General features: G+C 60.7%; 1 protein-coding gene across 11 annotated transcripts in view; it reads left to right on the forward strand.

The window, feature by feature from the left end:
• The window catches only part of MROH1 (maestro heat like repeat family member 1), a 70345-nt gene that overhangs the window by 49490 nt on the left and 7678 nt on the right, over positions 1-13177 (forward strand). For 8 of the 11 annotated variants that reach the window (XR_012007234.1, XM_072775427.1, XM_072775426.1 and 5 more), the window contains 14 exons: positions 99-206; positions 500-619; positions 707-829; positions 1555-1701; positions 1785-1811; positions 2573-2695; positions 2852-2931; positions 3043-3154; positions 3238-3333; positions 3840-3944; positions 6000-6135; positions 6242-6354; positions 7188-7340; positions 12574-12728. Coding sequence is in view for 10 of the 11 variants with exons in the window: in XM_072775427.1 (XP_072631528.1) it covers positions 99-206; positions 500-619; positions 707-829; positions 1555-1701; positions 1785-1811; positions 2573-2695; positions 2852-2931; positions 3043-3154; positions 3238-3333; positions 3840-3944; positions 6000-6135; positions 6242-6354; positions 7188-7340; positions 12574-12728 (1598 nt within the window). In the remaining variant the exon portion in view is untranslated. The remainder of the gene's footprint in view (positions 1-98; positions 207-499; positions 620-706; positions 830-1554; positions 1702-1784; positions 1812-2572; positions 2696-2851; positions 2932-3042; positions 3155-3237; positions 3334-3839; positions 3945-5999; positions 6136-6241; positions 6355-7187; positions 7341-12573; positions 12729-13177) is intronic. The other 3 variants (XM_072775430.1, XM_072775432.1, XM_072775433.1) reach the window with 2 other exon arrangements.

Here is a 13177-nt window from a genome sequence, read left to right on the forward strand (position 1 = left end):
GTCACTGCACAGGGCGCCTTGGGGCCTCAGTGCCCTCCCCAGCCAGCCCTGTGCAGGGTGTGTTCCTGGCCCCTCACTGCTCTAGCTCCTGCCCACAGTTCCTTCGCGACACTCTGACTGTTGTGTCTGACAACACGTGGACTTGCCAGCTGAGCCTAGAGATGTCCAAACAGCTGCCCTGCTACAACGGGATAGCCCAGGAGAAGGTGCACAGGGGTCGGGGTGTCCCACAACAAGGGGTCCTGGGCACGGGCCTTAGGCTCCCAAGTTCCTGTGCTTGATTCTGTGGGACTTTGTGCCTGGATGTGTCCCTGGTGGCTGGTGGCTGGGACATGTCAGAGCCCATTGCCCCTACCTCTTGCTCCGCACGCTGTTGCCCAAAACTGTCATGGTGTTTGCAGTGGCTGTGTGGTGGGTTCCCAGCAGCCCCTCCTCCCATGTGTGGTTGGCGCCCGCACGGGAGCGTCAAGCACAGCCGTGCTTCTCTGCTCTGTTGCAGAACTTCCTGTATAAATGCATTGGAACTACGCTGGGCGCCGCCTCCAGCAAGGAGGTGGTGAGGAAGCAGCTGCAGGAGCTGCTGGAGACAGCCAGGCACCAGGAGGAGGCCGAGCGTGAGGTGGCTGCCGCCGTGCCCAGGAGCCCCCCAGGCACTCGTGTGCGTGTGTCCTGGCCTGGGTATGAGAGCACCTGTGTGCTTCCCTAGGGCCTCGCCTGTTGCTTTGGGATCTGTGCCATCTCTCACCTGGACGACGTCCTGGCCCAGCTGGAGGACTTCATGAGGTCGGACGTGTTCAGAAAATCCACTGGCATTTTCAACATTTTTAAGGTACTGGGGTCAGGGTGACAGCGAGGGGGCCGTCTGAGGTGGGACCGGCCTGTGCTTATGTCTTGGCCGAGGTGCCGTGATTTGAGGTCCTAGGGTCTGGGCGTTGGGGAGCTGCCTGCGCTCAGGTGGGGCCAAGGCAGGGAGGTGGCGTCTGGTCCAGGGTTCCTGGTGTGCGGTGCCCCTCCCAGCTGGGGACGAGGGGCAGGCGGCCCCCAGAGGGCTCCCAGGGGCCAGAATGGGGCTGCCCTCCTGCTGTCTGTGTGTCCTCTGCCCCCGGGCACCATGGAGGCTGCATCCTCAGGGTAGCTCGATTCAGGAGGCATGGACTCCTGCGGCCTGTTGTATTTGCAGAATCTGCAGGGCCCCGCGGATGGAGGGGCTCCAGGGCAGAGAGCACTGGACCCCGCCCCCCCTCCCATTGTCTCTCAGCTCCCACTGTCCCTTCTGCTTGCCCCCTCCCACCTGGTCCCTGACTCGGTCCTTTCCCTCCCCAACGTGGCCCCCAGTGGGCCTAAGGCTGGCCTGCCTGTCGCTTCTGCAGACCTGATAGGCGGACTCTCTCCTGCGTCAGGTGGCACCTTCCGCCACTTAGCTGGCACCTGTGACGTTGCTGACTGGCCCTGCCCTTCTTCCAGAGGGACTTGGGGGGTGTGAGCGCCGGGCTCCTGTTGGGGGGCATGCAATGAACTGTAACGGAGGCTCTGCCAACTCCTCTGGCCTCTCAGGACCGAAACGAGAATGAGGTGGAAAAGCTGAAGGGCACGCTGATCCTGTGTTACGGCCACGTGGCGGCACGGGCCCCCCGGGAGCTGGTGCTGGCCAAGGTCGAGTCGGACATCCTCCGGAACATATTCCAGTACTTTAGCACCAAGGTGGGTGCCCCGGCACAGCACCCATGGGGAGGGCCCAGCCGCCACAGTCGCCTGTGTTAATTCCTTTCACTTTTGTTGTTCAGGTTCTGGGAATAAAGGTAGAGACGAAGGTACAGTGTGTAGGAGTTAAGTGTGAACTCTGCCTTTTGCCTTTTCTCTTCTCGGGGCTGGGCTGGCCGTGAGCTTCAGGGGGTTCCCTGGTCCCATCCACGGGGACAGCTTTCTGCAGCCTCGCACCAGGGCCATCCCCACTCACCTCGGAGCAGCTCCTCCTCTCGCGACCAGGACGGGGGCCCAGGGGCTAGCGCTCTGGCCTCAGCCTGGCCGGCGGGTGGACAGAAGGACTCCTAGGTGGCTGGGTGGCAGCCCCGCAGGCTGGGCTCTGCTCCCTGATGCTCACAGGGCTCACTCTCAGTGACAACAGTCAGCCCTTCTGGCTTTACTAATATGTCTCCTCTCTGGGATCTCTGGCACTAACCAGGTCGCGCCTCAGTAGGGGCAGTTGGGCTTCCCTTAGAGAGTGGACCCTCTTGGGTTGGCTGGCGGGGAGGATATTCCGACAAATGTCTCTCCTTCTGGCCCTTCGTGCCCTGGCCAGGCAGAGAACTGAGTGCTGCGGGGGCTCCATTACCGGGCCCCTGTCCGTGCGGCTTTGGCGAGAGCTGGAGGATGGGCTGAGAGGTCCCTCAGGCAGGAGCATGTGCGTGTGGCTGCGGACCCAGGGGAGGGCCTGTGGTCTGGCCTCCGGCTCTGCGTGGCCACCTGTTCTGGGTTCAGCCCCAAGGGCGGAGAGGCAGCGGCCACCACCTCAGGTGGAGCCAAGCTGTGGGGGCAGGTGTGGGCGGCCTCCTGCAGCCCCGTGTCCTTCCAGGATCCGGCTCTGAAGCTGTGTCTTGTCCAGAGCGTGTGCATGGCCAGCCAGGCCATCTGCAGCAGCGCACAGGCCAACTCCTTCCACTTCTCCCGGAAAGCGGAGCTGGTGGCACAGATGATGGTGAGCGCCGGACGGGGCCTGGGGTGGACCAGGGGCACACACAGTGGGGGACCGCAGCGCCCCCTTGGGTGGAGGGACGGAGCTGGCCTGAAGCCAGCACCAGGCACGTGGCTGCCAGGGGCAGGGGGAAGCTGAGTCAGGGGCTGGCTCCCCCAGGAGTTCATCAAGGCGGAGCCCCCAGACTCCCTGAGAACACCCATTCGGAAGAAGGCCATGCTCGCCTGCACTTACATGGCGTATCCTTTTCTCTGGGTGTGAGGGGAGCCTGGGGGGCTGCCGTCTGTGCACGTGCCCTCTGGACAGGGGGTGGCGGGTGCAGCAGCCTCGGGCCCTTGACTCCTCATCAGCTCCCTGGAGCCAGCGCTGGAAGAGCACGTGCAGGCGGACCTGATTCACAGCTGTCTGCACAGCGTCCTGCCCGTGCTGCCTGAGCCTGAGGGAGAGGATGACCACCAGGAGGTATGGCGGGCACCCGCGGAGACGGCAGGCAGGCCGCGGGGGAGGCAGGCTCACTGCTTGGCTGGTACCTCTTCTCTCTCTAGTCCCTGTACCTGGACACCATGCGTGCCCTTGAGGGTTTGCTGACGGGCCTCCTTCGGCGGAACATGACCCCCCAGGGCCTGCAGATCATGGTGGAGGTGTGCAGGGGTGTGCCCTGCCCTGGCGGGCACCGGGGGGTGGGTGCTGTCTACACGTGTGTGGTGGGGGTGGGGAGGGGATCTGTGAGCAGGGGCAGCGCCCCCGCCTTCCCGGGCAGGTGTGCAGACGGAGGTGAGCCCCGGTGGGAGCCTGTAGTCCCGTCCTCCACGGCCTGCATGGGGGCGGAGAGAGCCTGCAGGACCCCAGCTGGGAGGTCCTGACCGTCTAGGGCTGTCGAGATGGCAGAGTGGGGGCAGGTGGTAGCCAGGCTGCACCTCTCACTGCCTTCCCAGCAATTGCAGGGGTGGGACTCCCTGGCTCCTGAGAACAGCTAAACCTATAGGAGCGGGAGCTACGGTGGGCGACCTGCTCTGACCTGGCCTGCTGGCCCTCGCAGCCGGGGCGGGTGGCCTGGCAGGGATGCTGACTTGCCTGCGGCGCATAGGCTCCTGCTTCCCAGGCTAACCCCTGAGCTGGCACCTGTGTGAAGCCCCCTCTTCCCTAGCATCTGAGCCCATGGATCAAGTCCCCACGGGGCCATGAGAGGGTGCGGGCGCTCAGCCTAAGTGCCTGCCTGCTGCGGTACTTCCTGGAGCACCTGCACGTCAGCGTGAGTACCCAGCCCTGTCCTGGGTCCCTTGGCTCAGGGCGCCTATGTCCCCGGGCACCCTACCAGCTTCCTGGCCCTCCTGGTGCTTGTCCTGGGATCACCCCACATTGCACTAGTCCCACCATCCTCTTTCCGGAGACAGAAGAGCAATCAGGCCAGGAATTGCCCCCAGGGCTGGGCACCGAGTCAGGTCTGATGGGCACCCTTGTCCTTGGGAGCCTGTGGATTAGCTGGGATTAATGTGGAGGTGGGTGATGGGGACCAGGGGGAAAAGACGATGAGGACACTCGAGGCAGGAGCGCTGGAATGCTCAGAACACTGAGGGAAGGACATGTCCTTTGGGGTGGGCGGAGTGGGGGTGCAGGGGCTTGTTCCAAGGGCTGCACTTTCGGGACACGCTTCAGTATTTGCTGAGATGAAGTTGCTCCTTGCTCCACAGTTGTTCTTAACAAGATCTTAACAAGATCATCAGCCTGGGTGATTTTAGGATGAATTAGTCCTAAAATATTCCTGTTGTGATCTTGGATTTTGGTAGGGATTGCATGGAATTGATGGATGACTTCATTGGGCAGTAACATCTATTACCTCCAGGTCCCTAAGAAGCATGGGCTGCACGGTCTGGTTTTGGAGGTTTTGTAGCTTTTTCTGCAATTGTATTTACTGCTTATTATTAGGATGGATTTGTGGATATTTAGAAATGAGGCCATTGATAAGGTTCTTTTCATAGTTCTTTTTTTTTTTAAGATTTTATTTATTTATTCATGAGACTACACAGAGGAGAGAGAGAGGCAGAGACACAGGCAGAGGGAGGAGCAAGCTCCCTGCAGCAAGCCCAACGTGGGATTCGATCCCGGGTCTCCAGGGTTGCGCCCTGGGCCAAAGGCAGGCGCCAAACCGCTGCGCCACCCAGGGTTCCCAGTCCCCAGCCCTTAGATGAGAGTTTTGCTGCTAGTTATTTCTTCTCCTGTTCTGGTAGCATGTTTGGTAACCAGCCCGACGTTCATTCTTGGCCTGGCCGGATCTGCTGTGTGTTTCCTGATGGTTTCTGCTTTCCGTGTGTGCTTTAGGTGGCTTTTCCCACTCCGTTTCTTTCATGGCCTGCATTTCACGTAACCCTAGTCCAACTGGAGTTCACCTGGCATGTGAGGTGACAGACGTGTGACCTCACTGGCAGGAATGGCAGTTGGTCCCATGAGGTGCTCTGCCCAGCACCCCAGCCTCCCTCTGATGGATACTCTGGCTCGGGAGGGCCCTCAGGGGAGCAGAGGCAGAGGCCTGCGCTTTCTGAAAGGATCCTGTGCATGGACAGGGACCGGGTGGGGGGGCTTCCGGAAAAGGCCTCACACATGATGGAGGGCCCACAGGGACAGGTGGAGGCAGAGGCCGAGGGGTGTGTAAGTGATGTCACAAGGCCCAGGGTGGGCAAGGCTGTTTGCTTAGAGCAGAGGAGCAAGGCTCCATGAGCACTGAAGACGCTCTGGAAACTGGGACCAACACCCAGCTAGGATGAAAGGGGGGGGATCCCTGGGTGGCGCAGCGGTTTGGCGCCTGCCTTTGGCCCAGGGCGCGATCCTGGAGACCCGGGATCGAATCCCACGTCAGGCTCCCAGTGCATGGAGCCTGCTTCTCCCTCTGCCTGTGTCTCTGCCTCTCTCTCTCTCTCTCTGTGTGACTATCATAAAAAAAAAAAAAAAAAAAAAAAAAAATTTAGGATGAAAGGGGGACCTCACACGGCCCCTCTCCTGACAACACCCCTGCTTTCTAGGGGCGGGAACTTCCCACACCTGTCAGCCAGGATCAGCAGCACCCTGCCCCTCTCTGCTGCCCGGGGGGACCCCCTCTATAGCCTGATGTCCCTCTGCCTGCACACACCTACTACGCAGCCCTCCTCCTAGGGAACCCCTCCTCCAGGGAGGGAGGAGCTCAGCGAGGGGCTGTGCTGGTCACATGGCTGCCCATGTCGGGGCCCAGGTGCTGCAGGTGGCTGGGCCCCAGTCCCCATCTCCTGCTGTCCCCCGAGTGTATCTGCAGGACCCTCCCCATCTGCCTCTCTAGGCCCTGGTGCCCTTCCACAACCTCGGCCTCCTCATAGGCCTCTTCTCCCCGCGGTGCGCGGACCTGTGGCCTGCCACGCGGCAGGAGGCTGTGAGCTGCGTCTACGCCCTGCTGTACCTCCAGCTGGGCTACGAGGGTGAGCCCTGGCTAGGCAGAGATGCTGGAGGGCTGGGGGGCAGAGTCTGGGCCTTGGGGGCTGGGGAAGTACCTGCCCAGCTCCACTCTCCATCCTGCCTCTGAAGGCTTCTCCCGTGACTACCGCGATGATGTGGCTGAGCGGCTTCTCACCCTCAAGGAAGGCCTCGTGCACCCCGACTCTGCCATCCTCTTTCACACCTGCAACAGCATAGCCCAGGTACCTACGGCGGCAGCCACAAAGTTTGGGAGGGCGGCAGTGTCTGGGGCAGAGAGGGGCTCTTGGGCCGTCAGTACCGTCCTGTCACGGGCTCTGCAGGGCGCAGCGACGGGGCACATCGGCGGGTCCCATTCAGAGAACGTGGTGTGGCACCGCCTCTGACCAGCACTCCCTCCGTCTCCTGGGGCCTACCCTCTGAGGCCCGGCAGCAGGGGCATGGTCAGGAGCTCAGCCGCTGGCTCCCGGGGAGTTCCATTCGGCGTCTGGAAATTGCCCTCCGGGCTTCTGGAGGCTTCCTCTCCTACAGAAGGGAGAAGGGAGCAGGTGCCCAGACAATGGGAGGCAGAGACTGACCCTGGGCGAATCCAGGTGGAGTGGCAAGTGCGTGTGTGCTTGGGGCCAGACGTGGCGGATGTCCAGCCACCGTCGTGCTCGTGGCTCCCATGTGTGGTTTGTGACCTCCTCTAGCCTGTGTGCTGCTTCTCCACTTTAACCAGCACTCGCTCTGCTGTGCTGAGGACGAGGATGGGTGTCCAGCCCGTGGCTGGGCTGTTGGGGCAGGACGGCTGCCCTCTGCCCTTGACTCTGTGGTCTGGAGCGCTCCAGAGCAGCTCCCCGCCCCAACTGGTCGGGAGGGGCCTCCTGGAGGCTCTCTGACCGGAGGTGGCCGCCTGGGGACCATCCTCCAGGGGCCAGTGTGGGCGCCCTGGACAGGGCAGGGAAGGCTGGAGGAGGGGCAGAAGTGGGGGCAGCCCCTGAACCCAGTGGCCCGGGTCTGTGTGGTGGGCACTGCTCCCCATCCTCCCACTCTTCTGACACAACCATCCTTCTAGATTATTGCGAAGCGCCTCCCCCCGGAGCAGCTCATCAGCCTCTTGCTGACCATGTTTGAGGGCCTGGGAGACCCCGACAGGAACTGTTCTCGAGCCGCCACGGTCATGGTCAACTGCCTGCTGAAGGAGCGCGGCAACATGCTCCAGGAGAAGGTGGGGGCGGGGCCTGCTGGGGTCCTCCTGCCCCTTTGCACCCCCCTCTGCCCCTGCTGCCCCTGCTCCCGTGCTCTGGGTGGCACACACACTGCTCGGCCCCCTTGCTCTGCGAAAAGGACAGAATTTGGCACAAGTAACTGCGGAGAAACTGAGGGGGAGGGAAGGGGAAGGTAGATGCAGGGGTAAGGTGTAGGGAGCCCTGCAGCGAGTGGGCACTGGCTGGGCACTCTGCTCCAGCAGCCGGATAGTCCTGCAGCCTGCTGGCCCAGAGAGGCCGTGCCCAGGACGCTCAGGTGCCACTTGTTCCTTGCTGCCTGCATGTTCACCCTGTCACCCCTGTGCCCTCTTGGTGGGAGGCTGTCCATGTGGTTGTTCCCAAGTGTGCACTGGCAGCAGCTCTGGGTCTGTGCATGTGGCCGGACAGCTGACATGCATGTGCCTGCACTACAGGGCCTGTAGCTCTGCAGGCCCCAGGGGTCCGGGGACTGCTGGAACGCCTGCCCTGTGACCCCCTGAGAGGCAGACCTGTTTGCCTGGAAAGCATCCAAGCAGAGGAGTGAACTTGTCCTAAGTACACAGCCCTGGGAGGCCCCCCAGAGGTGCAGGAGCAGAGCATCCCACCAGCACCTGAGCCCCCGGTCCCACAGGCCGACCCCCCACAGGCTGTCACCACCTCCCAGCAGTACAGAGCTCGGCCTGGTTTGCACCTTACAATGAAATCACACCATCCGTGCCCTTGTGCGGCCTCTCCCAGTGCTCAGGTCACACAGTCCATCACACACCACTCCTTCCTGCGGGGCATCGTGTTCACTCACCCGCCAGCCTCCGTGGACATGGGGCAAGCTGCCAGAGTCCAGGTCCTTTGGACACGAGGGTGCATTTCTATTGGGGACATACTGGTGGAAGGGCTGGGGCCTGCGAGAGAGGCCCCCGTGTGGCTGTCCCAGGTGGCGCTGCAGGCAGGGGACCACTCCCCTCTCTCCGGCAGTGGTAGGGTCTGGTGTGCCACGTCATTGCCATGCTTTCTGCTGGGTGTGAGAGTCCAGTTGGTGTTCCTCTGGTAGCTTATGTAGTTTGTACGTGTTGCTGGCTACTCGGCCGTCCTTTGTGAAGACACCAGTGTCCTCGTTTTTTTTCTGGATTGTCTGTGCTTTTCTTAGTGATGTGTGGAAGTCCTGTATATCCTGGATAGTTCTCTGCTGGAGGCGCGCACGTGCACGCACACGCATGAGTATGTATATATCACAAATACCTTCTCAGGGAGGAATGAGCAGGAATTTCCTGACAGGGAAGATGGAAGAGCATTGGGAAGGGCCATGTAGGAAGGGAACTATGTCTGGTGACCCCTGGAAAGGGAAGGGCACTGAGCAAAGGGCTGCGGCGGGTGTGGAGGTATCGGGTGGGAGGCATCGGCGGTCTGGACTTGGGGGGAGAGGTGTGGCAGGGGGAAGGGGACACAGGATTGGCCGGGTGAAGGTTTGGATTTTATTGTTGCATTCAGTGGGGCTCCCCAGGTTGGACTTGAATTGTAGCAAGTGCCCGGTGGCTCTGTGAGTGAAGGGGGTGGACCCGGCTGGAGGCAGTGGGCATGGTGGTCCCGGTGTGTGGATGTAGAGGCCGCACGGTGTTCACTTGTTCATCCCATGGTGTTGCAAGTGATGCTGGGAACATGGGTATACAGGTGTCTCTCCGTGATCTTGCTTTCTGTTCTTTGGGTAAATATCTGGCATGGAATTTCTGGTGATACGGTAATTCTGTTTTTACCATTTGAGGACCTGCCGTACTGCTTTGCACGGTGGCTGCACTAGTTTGCACTCCCACCAACGGTGCACACGGGTTCCAGTTTCTCCACATCTCTGCCAACACGTGTTATCTGTTTTTCTTTTTTTTTCTAGTGGCCATCCTGCCGGGTGTGAGATGGTACTTCCTAATGGTTTTGACTTCATTTCCCTCACAATTAGTGATGGTGGGCATCTTTTGATGTGCTTGTTGGTCATTTGTACATTTTCTTTGGAGATAAATCTGTTCGTGTCCTTTGCCCATTTTAAAATCCTGTTGTTTAATTTTTGTTGTTGTTGGGTTGTAGTTCTTTCTATATTCTGGATATTAGCATGGTATCAGATGTATGATTTACAGGTGTTTTTTCCCTAAGTTCCCAGGTTGCCTCTTCACTCTGTTGATTGTGTCCTTTGATGCATAAAAGTTTTGTTTGTCTGTTTTTTAAGAAAGCTCTACACCCAATGAGGGGCTTGAACTTGTGACCCTGAGATCAGGAATCGCATGCTCTACCAACGAGTTGCCCTGTGTACACCGAAGTCTTTGAGTTTGCTATAGTCCTGTATTTTTCTTTTATCTTTTTCCTTTTTTTTTTTTTTTTTTTTTTGAAGATTTTGTTTGAGAGAGAGCATAAGCAGGGGGAGGGGCAGAGGCAGAAGCCGACTCCTCCCTGAGCAGGGATCCCAGACCCTGGGATCATGACCTGAGCTGAAGACAGACGCTCACCCGACTGAGCTGCTCAGGTGCCACTGTATTTTTGCTTTTGTTGCCTGTTCTTTTATAGCCGGGAAATTATTGCCAAATTCAATGTCATGAAGCTTTTTCCTGTTTTTTTTGCTCTAGGAGTTTTATAGCTTTGGGTCCCACCCACTTGTGATAGATCCAGGCTCCTCTCCACAGGCCCAACGTACTGAGCTGGTGGGTGGGTGTTCAGGGTGCTGCTTTTTGCACAGCATCCTTTCCAGCTCAGGCTCACAGACATGGCACTCCGCACACTTCCCCCAGGGGACTGCATTGCTGACCCAGGTTCACACTTTGAGCGTGTCTGTCTCATGTGTGACGTGGCACGCTGGCATCTTGTACCCACAGATGCCTTGGTGGGCTGTCATTTTCCTTCCTGTCCTGACAGACCTTGGCAGGGGTCCTCTTAGACACATCAGGTCGCTGTTAGACTCTAAATTTCTCTGACATCAAATCAGAAAATGTGGTCCTAGCAAGTGACATGTGACTGGACTGAGCCCTCGACCCCTACAGGCAGCGATCCTCAAATAGAGCACGTTGTAAAACTGAGCAGAGAGGGCGAGACAGGAAGCCACACTGCAGGCTTCTAGCCTCAGCGGTGTCAGAAGTAGGAGCAGGGCCTCTTGGGTTGGAGGGAAGCTGCAGGGAAGCCAAGGAAACGGGACACAGTGGAGTCAAAACGTGCCTACTGCCGTGCAGCATTGCGGCAGGCTCACCCGGGGCCCAGCAGCTCCGCTCCGAGGCCTGTGCCCAGAAGCGGAGACACGTCCACACAAAGACCTGGATGTAGACACTCGCAGCAGCAGCAACCATAATGGCCGAAGAAGGGACACAACGCAAATGCCTGTCGATTAATGAACAGATAAATGAAACGAGTCGTATCCTTGCAAAGAAGTATCATCCAGCAGCCGAGAGCAGGGAAGCACCGACACACCTACATATGGATGAACCTTGCAAACGTGGTGCACAATGAAAGAAACAAGTCACCAAAGGCCACACAGTGTGTGAGTCCGTTCGTGTGGTGAGTCTATGGGGCCGGAAGGGGGGCCAGGGGCTCCGGAGGGGTGGCCGATGAAGATGAGGCTGCTTTTGGGGGTGATGCTGCACAACCCTGGGAACACACTGGAGACCACTGACTCGCACGCCTACACGGGCCAACCCTGTGGCGGGGAGTCCTGCTTCCACGAAGCCTCAGTGAAGGGACCACGAGGCAAGAGACCATAAGGGGCTGCTGCCAGGAGGACAGGCCTTGGGCGGGTAAAGGTGAGCCTGGAACAATCCAGAAGGTGCAGGGCATGCAGGCTGAGCCCCACATGGTGGGCCGTCGGAATGCAGACCCTACCCTGGGCCCCGCCGGTCAGGGAAGCGGGACGTTGGCACGGCCCCAGGCCGAGCGCCCTCTGCAGCCAAGCTCCGGGACCTGCTGCCATGCTCACCGACCGCACTCGCCAGGGCCTGCTCGCTGCTTCGTGAAATACGCCGGAGCAAGGAAAAGGGTAGAGAAGATGGACAACACCACTGAAACGATTAGAAACACCTCTGACAAGACAAGTCAGGAGAAAGAGCCACTGTTCCCAAAAGGAAAATGCAAAGTGAGCAAAGGACAAGAAGCAACTTGCTCAGGGTGCCGGCGAGCCTGCCCTGTGGGGACAGGCTGCTGCGGGGACGCGGGCTCCGCACCTGAGCGCAGGGCCTGGGGGAGCCAAGGGGACTCACAGCCACAAGGGCCACCAGGTGCACGTGGAGGCGCACATCCAGCCCGCATGTCCTCGCTGCCGGGGCACCCCAGGCCAGTTTAGAGGATGCGGTGCTCTGTGGCAGGCCTGCGGCAGCCGTGTAACAACAAGGCACAGGGCATGCAGGGGAACAGGTCCAGGTCAGCAGGAGCAGGACTCTGGCGCCGGGGTGCTATGCTTCAGCAGCCGGGGGATCAGCCCCCTGTCCCAACTCCAAAGTTGTAGAAGACAAGTGTCCTGGTGTCCCCCTGTCCCGGTGCCGCCCACGCCCTCCCCAGCCGAGATCCACAGCCCTTGTCCCCCACACGTGAGATGCGCTACCGCATGAGCAGGCGTGGGCTTGGCCTGGAACGTTCCCTCATCAGAGCTGTGCCCTGCCCTTGCTCCTCCTGCTCCCCCCCACCTCTCAGGTGGGGTCCTCGGCCAGCGCTGCCCTGTCCAGGGGACCGTGTCTCGTCAGCTGTCCTCCCTGCTGTGCAGCCTCGGCAGTAGGGGCTCCCCGTGCTGGCCAGAATCCCTTGCCGTGGGCCCAGGGCCTGTAGCGATGAGGCGGTGCCCACAAGGGGGCCTGCCTGCCGTGCTGGGCCAGTGGGCCCCCGACTGGCTGTGGAGCCAGGCCCTTGGCTTGGGTGGGCCAGGAGGGGCACCGGCTGCCTGCAGCTCCGCTCTGTCTGCCCCCTCCTGATGGCCCCTGGCTTCTGGGACTGTCCAAGGACCTGCGTCCCCTTCCCTGCGCTCCCTGTCCTGGGGTGGTGCGCATCGCTCGCCTGGCGAAGGGCGTCCGTGTCCGGGCAGCAGGTGGCTGTGTGTTGCCCTTCCTGGCGGAAAGGGCCCGGCAGGCGCGGTTGGGCCTCCATATGCACCCCGAAGCCGCCTCCTGTGCGCCCCAGGCCCCTGTGCTCTGCTGGTGCTGGAAGGGCTCCCAGTGCGTGCGTGTGCGTGTGCCCAGCCTGACCTGTGTGGCTCCCCGCCCTCAGGTGCCTGAGATCGTGAGCGTGCTTCGCTCCAAGCTGCAGGAGACGCGAGAGGAGTACATCCTGCAGGCCGCCCAGCACAGCGTGCACCTCCTGGCGTCCCAGCACTGCGCCGCGGTGGTCACCAGCCTCCTGGGAAGCCCCCTGCCCTTTGACAGGTATCTGGCACCTGCGGGCTGCGCGGGGTCTGCCTGCTCCCAGCCCTTCCTGCACTCTGTGTCCCAGCTTGGCCCCTGCGGGGCACCTGCCACCATCTGGAGCAACCCGTCCTCGAGCTGGAAGGGTCCCCCCACCTGAGGCCCGTGCCCTGGCCTTTGCTGTCCGCCTATTGGGAGGGGCCCCGAGCTGCGTGCTCCCCCGGCCCCGGCCCTGCCGTCGGTGCCTCTGCTTGTGCGCGCACCTCTCCTTGACTTGTGTCCGCTCTGCTTGTGCAGACTCCCGTGCGGGGCGTCCTCAGCCCTCGGTGCCTCTCCGTCCTGCCCCTGCGGCCTTTCTTTGTCCGCCTGTCCTTCCGGCGTGAAGGCCACGTCGTGCCTCTGCCGTGGCGAGGCGAGCGTCCAGCCCCATCTGGGACTTCTGTCTCCCCTCTTTCTTCTGGATCCTCATT

The sequence above is a fragment of the Canis lupus genome, chromosome 14, assembly GCF_048164855.1.
Source record: "Canis lupus baileyi chromosome 14, mCanLup2.hap1, whole genome shotgun sequence".
In the NCBI taxonomy this organism is placed as follows: domain Eukaryota; kingdom Metazoa; phylum Chordata; class Mammalia; order Carnivora; family Canidae; genus Canis; species Canis lupus.